Below are 10,910 nucleotides of genomic sequence, written 5' to 3' on the forward strand. Positions count from 1 at the left end.
TCGTCAGAGTGCTCCCGGGTGGACGAACCACCGCGGGATTCTTATATTTCTGTGACAGGTTGTTCGGGCTTAATCTATTCTGCCAGTGCTTTCCAGCTGAGTTCCCCCTTTTTGGTTGTTATAGCAAAATGAAGTTGTAAATGACACAGTGAGTTTTTTTTTTTTTTTTCCTTAGAAATTTCATATGAATCTAATTATCTAATTTCATGACAAACACAAATAGTCTATTTTAAGATTGTTGTATAATTTGTGTACTAAAATAAATAAAATACATAGATTCATAATTATCAATTTACATTTGAAGGAGGAAAACAACATGTTTACAATTACAAGATTGACAAGAATACATCAGAAATTGAAATGGCATAAAATAAGCAAATCGAAGCCTATGTGATACCAATGTCCTTAAAACAGATTAGCCGCCTCACCGTGGGTGTTGGAGGAACGTCGACTTTTGTCTTCCAGGATACGACGGTTTAGACCAGCTAACGCAGAAACACTTTCTGTTAGCTTTGGCGAACCGACAATGGCAATACTCTCTCAACACAGGAAGAAAATTATAGGAGAAAACAAACTGACTATATATCTAGAAGACAAAAAATTATGCACCAAAACCAAGGGAGATGGGTCTCTTTTTAAACACCATGAGGGACAGAGGAGGAGCCTCCAGCCATGAAGGCTAGCAACCAATGCCCATTAAGCCTGCAAAAACAGCCATGAAAGCTAGCAACCAATGCCCATTAAGCCTGCAAAAACTGTTGGAGTAATGGACCAAAACTGATGGGACAATAATATCTGAGATATATATTCTGTATACACAAGTGAGTACATCTGCAGCAAACTTGGTCCAAAAAGATTAAGTTGGTAGACCACCAATCTGACCCAGTACATTCCCTCAAGCCTCAAGATCCAAGACCCACGGATCACAGACCCGGCCCGACCCAGGCGTGCGGCGAACGTGTGTGGCATTTTTTCCATAACCAACTTGGACCATAGTTTTGGCCCTAGTCCATTCTTGAAGCATCCATAACTCCCTTCTTTCGAAAAATTTGAATGCCCCAAATGGCTCATACCCTTCTCATAGTCTTGAGGTTTAAATACCCATCAAAGTTTTCCTCTATAATCAATGTGAGATTGGTAATTATACACAATTCTCAATACCTCATTCATGAGGCCAACTTTATGAGATAATTTTTCCTTCAATTCTTAATAATTTTTTGTCATTCTTTTTGTAGTGTAAATACCTTGTTACAAAGAATCTAAACCCATTCAATCAATGATTGTGACCTATTTTAATTTCACATTAAAATCACCGTAAAATCATTTTTTCCAACACAACGAGCTTGGCAAACTTCTGCAATCACGGGCCCAAAACTTGCCAACAAATAATTTGCACCCAGAGTGGCACTGATCACTTTCAAAGAATCCCCCTCCAGATGAATGCCATGATAGTCGAGATCCCAAGCAAACCGAACAGCCTTGAGGGCCGCCATTGCCTCTAAAAAATCAACATCAGAGATTAAATTCGTCTGTTCTGATAAATAAGCCATGACACGCCCCAAACTGTCCCTAGCAACCACACTTACTCCCAAAACATGTTGTGTACAGCCCATAGCCCCGTCGAAATTAATTTTGTACATTCCATCTGTCAGTGCCGACCAAATCGTATTTGACATTGGAGTAGGCAAAGGACTGGAACATACCTAGGCTGCGACGTAAGCTGAGTGACTGCCAAGAGCAGGAGTGGTCATCTCCTGCGCCACCCGTTTGGATCGAGCAAAGATAACCTGATTTCGGTGCAACCAAATACTCAAACAAACTGTGAAAACCAGCCCCAAAATTGCATCATCATGAAGTAAATAAATTCCCAAAATCCACTCAACAAAACCACAGGTCCAATCCCGTTGCCAACGATTGTCAAGACACACAGCTATCCAAACCCGTTCCGCAAAATCACACCCAAACAAGCAATGGCACACAGTCTTCGCCTCATCAAGACAAATGTCACACATTTCCTGCAACATTATCCACTTCTTAATCAGATTTGCCTTTACTAGAAATATATCATGACATGCTTTCCAAGCAAAAACTAGAAATATATCATGACATGCTTTTCAAGCAAAAACTCGAATTATATGACGTTTTCTATTTATTTTTTAGGGTATGGCTTCTGTCCAGTCCGGGATCGGACTGGACCGTGCTGTTGGGTTCGTGGGTCTACCAAGAGTCCCGTTTTGATAATTTGAACCGTTGAATGTGTAGAACTCGTCGAGTACTATATAACTGTAAAAAATCACATTGATCGGATATCGATAGCTATATGATCAAATCAGTTTTTTGTCAACCGTTAATTTGTTTACTATCCAATTTTTTTAATACGAAACTGATTTGATCAGATAGCTATCGATATCCGATCAACGTGATTTTTTACAAGCATATAGTACTCGACGAGTTCTACACATTCAACGGTTCAGATTATCAAAACGGGACCTGTGGTGGGCCCCCACAGGCCCAACAATACAGTCCAGTCTGGGCCATACCCTATTTTTTAATATAAGTTAGTTTTAAGACTAAATTGAAAAAATTTGAAACATGAAATATCAAATGATAAAGTAAAAAAATGACCAAATATAAGAAGGACAGAGTGTCATTTATCCTTTCTATTTTTTTAATTCTATTGGGAATTCAACGCAAATTAGATATATATATATATATATATATATCATTTTCTTTCAAAAAAAAAGAAGTATAATCAATATTTTTTTTTTCCACAAGCGATCAATATGAGTCAGCATATTGTATAATTTTTTAAAAAAATGCTTAAAATACCTAATTTATCACTTTTAATGATGTGTCTAATAAGTGTTAAATTTTGATTTGTTAAGCATTCTATCATGTGGAGTCTAACCTCAATATCACATCATTATGGGTGGTTTAGAAGTAGTAAATTAGGGGGATATATTATTGTTGAATTTTGGAGCATTTAACAATCAGTCTTATAAACTAGACTTATTTATTTACAAATTCTGACTAATAAATTTATTACTGTAAACTTATTCAAGGGAGATTGATAAAATTATCACTTGATAAATTTATCAATAAAATTTAATAGGTAATAAGTCTCATAAATAGGACATTTTTATTGACCCTGGTCCAGTTCAGAACATTGCGCTGAAGTATTACCATCAAAATTATATTGAAATGTGGCCCAATATCGCACCTTTCTCATCAACCGCTGCCCAGTCTAATTTAGGTAGGTCTAGGCCCACTAATAGAACCATGGAATCCGAGTCCGTGTTGACAGCCCAACAACTTCGCATGTTATGAAATTTATTCTGAATTATTTTTGTTTTTTTTTTAATTTTTAAATGATGAAAATACAATAAATTTTATAATTTTAATATAATCATATTAAGTTTCTTTGAGATTTTAATTCATATACTATTTAGCCTCCTTATTATCAATATTTTATTTGTTTTATAGATGAACAAAATTATATTATTATCTTTTTTATATTAAAATGTATATTTTACATTATTTATTTTTTATATATTTTTACACCATCTGTATTAATCTATGTTCATTTAAATTTACCAAAAAAGAAATCAAAGTAATCATATTAAAATTATAAAACTTACTGTATTTTTTTTTTTCAAATTTCAAAATAAATCAATGTAATTTTCCCTAAAGCATAACACCATGTGTCTTTTAAGTTGGACTTGTTAAAATTTTTCTTTTAAATCTCTTTTATTGTGGTATGTAGTAAATTAATATGATAGGTGTCCTATCTATTTTTGAATCTTTATTTATTTATTAATATAAAACTAATCAATTAAAAATTCAAATCGAGCGGGAAAAATCTTTAACCAAGGTTAAATAGAGTGATTAAGCTGGCAAATCCAACAAAGAACTTTTTGGGGAATATAGAAAAAAAAGTAAATTGTTAATTTATTAATTTATTTGGACCACATAAATTTTTTTATTTTTTTATACGTTTTAAAAAAAAATTTAAAAAATAATTAATACTTCTCAAAACAAGCCAAAATACAGAGCCTAGCAGCAGGCAGCGAACGCTAACCGCGGTAAAAAAGTGACAGCAACCATAGTTAATTAACCAGCTGTTTCTCTGCCCTGGCCTGTGCTGTATATGCTATAAATACCAAAAGGCAGAGAGGTCTGAAAGTTAAAAAAAACCATCCTCGAATCGAAGCGAAAGGCGTCTTCATAAACGTCGTTCGTGAATATCTTATTTGCTCTTCGTTTTTCTTCAAAATTTTTAGGGTTTCTTTGCTTCGACAATGAGAGAGTGCATTTCGATCCACATCGGTCAGGCCGGTATTCAGGTCGGCAATGCCTGTTGGGAACTTTACTGCCTCGAGCATGGCATTCAGGTAAATACTACCAAGTTTATATATATATATCAATTTTGTGTTTCTACCAAGTTTCGTTTCGTGTTTTTGTCAATGTATGCTTTATTACAGATTGTTGTTCATCATATATTATATGCATTCTACTGAAAACAAACAATTACAATGGAAACTATTCATAATGTTTTGGTTAAATTATCTGATATGTATCTTTTGAAATTGCTGGTATTGGTGTTTGGGATTATTGTGCAAATTATGGATGAGATCCAGCCAGTAATAATTTTGATTATTATTCCTGATTTTTTTTTTTTTTAATTGTATGGTGTACTTTAAGAATTATGATTTTTAAATTGTAAATGTTGAGTTCTGCTTTCATTGTTATGTACAATCTGATCAACAAATCATATACCTATAATATGTTTCTTTTGGAGATTATGGATCTAGTGCTATGGACCTAGTCCATGGGTTGTTGATATGTTGATTATTAGTCTGATCAGTTTGGGTGCTCTGTTTTGAAATTCAACAGCATCCGCATTGGATTCGTTGTTCAGATGTTTGTATGACACTGCATGTGGGGCTTGATTGTTTGTTATATGTAGGATATCATTGGTGTCTAAGTCTTTCATGATTTTAATCTGATAACTTCTTCTTTTTATATATTTTTTATTCTGGTTTATTATTCATCAAAACCTTGTTATGATTTTTCTTATGATAATCAAGTATTAGTACAGTGGTATGCTTTGTATATTGATCGAAGTACTTGTGGAATTTGCTTTATTTTCATGCTCAATCCTTTCTCTTTTCTTTTTTTTTTTTTTTTTTTTTTTTTTTTAAATTAGTGGTTCTCTATCAATGATCTTATTCTGAAGCCTTTGTTCTATTACCCTCTGTTTTTCTTTTTTCTTTTTTTTTTTTTTCTTTTTTTTTTTTTTTTCTCAGCCTGATGGCCAGATGCCAGGTGACAAAACAATTGGCGGAGGAGATGATGCGTTCAACACCTTTTTCAGCGAAACTGGTGCTGGGAAGCATGTGCCTCGTGCTATTTTTGTCGATCTTGAGCCTACTGTCATTGATGAAGTGAGGACTGGCACTTACCGCCAGCTCTTTCACCCTGAGCAACTCATCAGCGGCAAGGAAGATGCTGCCAACAACTTTGCTCGCGGCCACTACACAAGTAAATATTTACCTCTCATCACACTTTCTGTTTTCAAAATTTCCTTTCTAGTAATACTGTGTTTAGTTGGGGGATTTTGAGAGGGATTTGGAAAGAAAAATTTCCTTTCTAGTAATACTGTCTATATTTCACCTAGTTTCATACCCATTTTCCCTTTTCGTTTCTAAATCTCTTTCCAAATCACCTAACCAAAACATAGCATAAGAGTATCTCCAATGATTTGTCCATTTTATAGTAGGTCTGTGTCAAAAGTATAAGGCTCCGTTTGGTAGAGCTTTGTAACTATGATTTGAGAATATGAGTTGTATTTTGAGTTTGTGTGTTTTAGAATTATGATTTGAGTGTAGAAAATTTGTTTGGTTATGATTTTTGAATAAAGTGTTGAATTGAGTGTGGAATTGAGTGTAGAATTGAGTTTTGAAAGTTTGATTTGACATGTGAAGTAAGAAAATTTGTTTGGTTATGAGTTTTGAAAAGAGTTTTCAAAACTTAATTCAAATTGTTATAACTCATAACAAAACACATTACTTTCACATTATTGAAAATTTTGATCAACACTCATAACCAAACTCTTTTTAAAATTCAATTAAAAAAATTTATTATTAACAAAAAATAACATTAATCAATTTTTTAATTGAAAATACTATAAAGGAAATAATTTTTTTTTCAAAATAAATATTCAAAAAATTTAAATCATAAATATTTAAATAATTTAAATAATCTAAAAAATTTAATAAGTAAAAAATTAAAATAAATATTCAAAAATTTTAAATCGTAAAAATTTAAATAATTTAAATATTAAAAAAATTAAAATAATTTAAAATTTTAATATTTTAAATTTAAAAACAACTCTACACTCAAATCGTAACTAAACACATAAAACAAAACTCAATTAAAAAATTATTTTTAAAACTCATAACCAAACACATAACTCGAAACTCTATACTACTTTCACAACTCTACACTCAAATCGTAACCAAATACATAACAAAAAAATTAAAATATTTAAAAATATTTTTATAAAATAGAGTTTGAATTTATTTTTATAAAATATTTTAAAATTTAAAAAATTAAAATCGTAATATTTAAAAATATTCAAAAAATTAAAAAAATTAAAAAATTAAAAAAATCGTAACATATTTAAATATTAAAATATTTAAAATCTTAACAAAATTAAAATATTTTTAAAATATTGATTTGAATGGAGTTTTGAAAAGAGTTTTGAATTATGTGTTTGGTTATGAGTTTTGAAAAGTAATGATTATGTTTTGAATTGAGTTTTGAGAAATGAGTGTAGAATTATGATTTGAAAACCCTAAACAAACACCACACTCAAAAGTGAGTGTGGAACTAGATTTTGAAAACTGCACCAAACGGAGCCTAAGTTTTGGCAGTTTCTATTTTTGGCAAATGCCAAAGTTGTAAAGTCACTAAAACCAACCTTCCCTCCCTCCGTCCCTCCCTTTCTCATCATCCTTCGCAGCAAAATGTTCTAAAACAGAAGCAAAATTCCATCCAAAAATAAATAAACTCTAAAGCTAAAAATTTCAGAATCAATAAATCAATCTGAAGCAAAAATAAAAAAAATAAAAATATTCACTTTGCTTGGTTTGGATTTTCTAAAAAAGCTTTTCAAAAAATTTTATTTTCTTATTTTTCATATTTTTTTTATTTTTACTGAATTTTTTTAGTATTTTAAGCAATTTTTTTAATTTTTAAACACATCTAACATAAATACATTTAAAAAGTATAATTTTTGTGAAAAAAATCTTTAAAAAATTTACTAAATACAAAAAATACAAAAAAATAAAAAACAAAAACAAAAAATCAGTATATTTTTTGTATTTTTGTGTATTTATTAAATTTTTGAAATGTTTTTTCACAAATATTTTACTTTTTAGATACATCTAAGTAAGGTGCATCTAAAAAAGTAAAAAAAAAAATGCTTAAAATTTTAAAAATATTTACTAAAAACAAAAAAATACAAAAAACAAAAAACTTTATTTTCAGAAAACTGAATTCAGAAAATTGAAACCAAACACAATTGAATTTCAGGAATTTCAAGGAATATGAATAAATCAATTTCAACAATTTCAAGCAATCAATTTCAAAAATAAAAATTGAATTTCAGCAAGATAATATTATAAAAAAATAACTGCAATTTGAAGAGGAATTTGGCTTCATCTTCTTCATCTTCATCCTTATCTTTGGATGGTCTTCATTAGGATTTCGGGTTTGGATCATTTTTGAGAGAGAGGGATTGTTGGAGAAGAGGTTTAGAACACAGAGAGAGGTAGAACGAAGAGAGAGAGAGAGGATCATTTTGGTTAGGGTTAGGGTTTCGATCATTGGAGAAGAGGGTCTAGAAAAGCATTCAAGTTAAGCGCATTCTATACTCAAAACCTAATTATTTAAAATGAATAATTATAGTATCATATATAACACAGAGTAATAGATAAAACTAAGATTTTAAATAGAAAAGTGATGCTATATATTTTTATTTATTTAGTAGTTTCAAAATATAAAAGTTGTTGAAATTTATAGGTTATAGATGGAAAACAAAATTAAAAAATAAAAAGGTGATCCCTTTTTTTATTACGTATGTTTAAAATACAAAAATTGTTAAAATTATAGGTAAGAGATGCAAAATAGAGTTAAAAAATGTACAATAAGATATCATAAATACTTATTTTTTAAATACACAATTTAAATTTTTAAAAATTATAAGTGGCATTTCATTTTTATCTAATTTCTAACCTATGTTACCTCTGTTCTATTATTTTTGAGTTTTTTTTTTTTTTTTTTTGAGGTGACATTTCACTTTTATCCAATTTTTAAGCTCCTGCCCTCTATAGCTCTTCCATTATTAAAGTTATATTAGATTTTGTTTTCTTTTTCAAGTTATATTATTAAAGTTATATTAGTTGCGTCATCACTATATCATCATCAGATGATGAAAATTCATCAAAATCTCCATTCAAAACGACTTTAGTGAATTTGTTAATTGTGGGTGGGTGGATGAGTGAATATGAAAATTATAGATAATTTTGTGGATAGTTTAGAAGATATGAAAATAATTGATAAGTGAATATGAAAATTGTAGAAAACTTTATGTTATAATTTATAGAGAAAATTGTGGGTGGGGATGAATGATGTGGTTGTTGGTGGGTAGTTGTTGGTAAGTGAATAGTGGATGAATAATGGATGATTGTTGGCTGAGTGATTGTCGGTGAATGAATGTTGCGTGAATGATGAATGATTGTTGGTGGGGAGTTGTTGGTGAGTGCATGCTGGTAAATAATGGATGGTTGGTGGGTAATTGATGATTGTTTATTTTTTAATGTAGTTAATTTTTTTTATTATTATTTTGTTTTTTGTAGTGGTATGTTTTTTGATGGGGTGAATTATATTTTTCTTTTTTCAATTTTTCAATTTTTTTTTTCATTTTTTATATTTGTCTAGTCGGATATAATATAAATATATAATTTTTTTGAAAAACAGTTGAAAAAATGCCACAAAAGACAAAAAATAAACAAAAAAAAAAAAAATCACTAAAAAATCTATATTTAAACAATACCTACAAATTTGAAGGGAAAGCTAGTTGAGATTTGCCAACATAGCATGTGATTATTAGAGCACCGTTACTATAATTTGATAATTTATTACTATTTATTGCCAAATTATAGTTGCTATTATTGCAAATGTCATTATAGAAGCTCTAATTTTGCGTTTCTTTATTATATACAGCTGGCAAAGAGATTGTTGATCTCTGCTTACTATAATTTGATAATTTGTTACTATTTATTGCCGAATTATAGTTGCTACTATAGCAAATATCATTGGAGTTGCTCTAATTTTGCGTTTCTTTGTTATATACAGTTGGCAAAGAGATTGTTGACCTCTGCTTGGATCGCATCAGGAAACTTGCTGACAACTGCACTGGCCTTCAGGGTTTCCTTGTTTTCAACGCTGTTGGTGGTGGTACTGGTTCTGGTCTTGGATCACTTCTTTTGGAACGTCTTTCTGTTGACTATGGCAAGAAATCAAAGCTCGGTTTCACTGTTTATCCCTCACCCCAAGTCTCTACTTCTGTTGTGGAGCCCTATAACAGTGTCCTCTCAACCCACTCCCTTCTCGAGCACACTGACGTTGCTGTGCTTCTGGACAATGAGGCCATCTATGACATCTGCAGGCGCTCCCTTGACATTGAGCGCCCTACTTACACCAATCTGAATCGCCTTGTCTCTCAGGTAAACAAACGCCACTCAATGTGAAATTACAAAGATGTGTTTCAAATGATGATGATGCAAATGAATTCCTTTGATGTAGGTGATATCTTCACTTACTGCCTCATTGAGGTTTGATGGAGCTTTAAACGTTGACGTGACTGAATTCCAGACCAACCTTGTGCCCTACCCCAGAATCCATTTCATGCTCTCCTCATATGCTCCTGTCATTTCAGCTGAGAAGGCCTTTCACGAGCAGCTTTCCGTGGCAGAGATCACCAACAGTGCCTTTGAGCCTTCATCGATGATGGCTAAATGTGATCCCCGCCATGGCAAGTACATGGCCTGTTGCCTGATGTACCGTGGAGATGTTGTGCCCAAGGATGTGAATGCAGCTGTGGCCACCATCAAGACCAAGCGAACAATCCAGTTTGTTGACTGGTGCCCAACTGGGTTCAAGTGTGGCATCAACTATCAGCCGCCGACTGTTGTTCCCGGAGGTGACCTCGCGAAGGTGCAGAGAGCTGTGTGCATGATATCTAATTCAACCAGTGTCGCTGAAGTCTTCTCCCGCATTGACCACAAGTTTGATCTCATGTATGCTAAGCGAGCCTTTGTGCACTGGTACGTTGGTGAGGGCATGGAAGAAGGAGAATTCAGTGAAGCCCGTGAGGATCTTGCTGCCCTAGAAAAGGATTACGAGGAGGTTGGTGCTGAGACTGCCGAAGGTGATGAAGGTGACGAAGGAGATGAATATTGATTTTTGAAGGTCTATTGTGTGCTCATCATGGTTTCCTTATCATTTTCTGTTATTATATGTTCTAATGGTGGATTTGTCCTGGTTGTGAACTTCTTGTGCTCAAGAGTTGTTTGGTATTAAGAATATGTGCTTCACTAATTTGTATAGCACCTGGGGGTCCTCCTTTGTGGGTCCCAAACATTTTCCTTTCCTTTTATGTTGTGTTAAGAGTTTATATTTTAAGAATAGCTTTGTCAAAAGCAGACCATGTTTTTGGTGAGCTGTACAGTACGACAGATCATAGCATGGCCTGTTTTGGCAATAGCCATGGCCATTTGAAATGTTTCAATAGGTGCATAATCCAAACAGAAGCAACAAAGCATTTAAAAGACCACCAATGTCTA

The 10,910-nt window shown here is 32.1% G+C and overlaps 1 protein-coding gene across 1 annotated transcript; it reads left to right on the plus strand.

Annotated features, from left to right (window-relative positions):
• Positions 1–4,058: 4,058 nt before the first annotated feature.
• On the plus strand, positions 4,059–10,766 carry LOC114287370 (tubulin alpha-3 chain). The gene is made up of 4 exons (XM_028230701.2): positions 4,059–4,391; positions 5,307–5,541; positions 9,421–9,791; positions 9,871–10,766. Exons 1-4 carry the CDS (start codon positions 4,299–4,301, stop codon positions 10,525–10,527), a joined length of 1,356 nt encoding a protein of 451 aa, XP_028086502.1. The 5' UTR covers positions 4,059–4,298; the 3' UTR covers positions 10,528–10,766.
• The last annotated feature ends 144 nt before the right edge of the window (positions 10,767–10,910 follow it).

Source organism: Camellia sinensis, chromosome 3 (assembly GCF_055761805.1).
Source record: "Camellia sinensis isolate YWXY chromosome 3, ASM5576180v1, whole genome shotgun sequence".
Classification (NCBI taxonomy): Eukaryota; Viridiplantae; Streptophyta; class Magnoliopsida; order Ericales; family Theaceae; genus Camellia; species Camellia sinensis.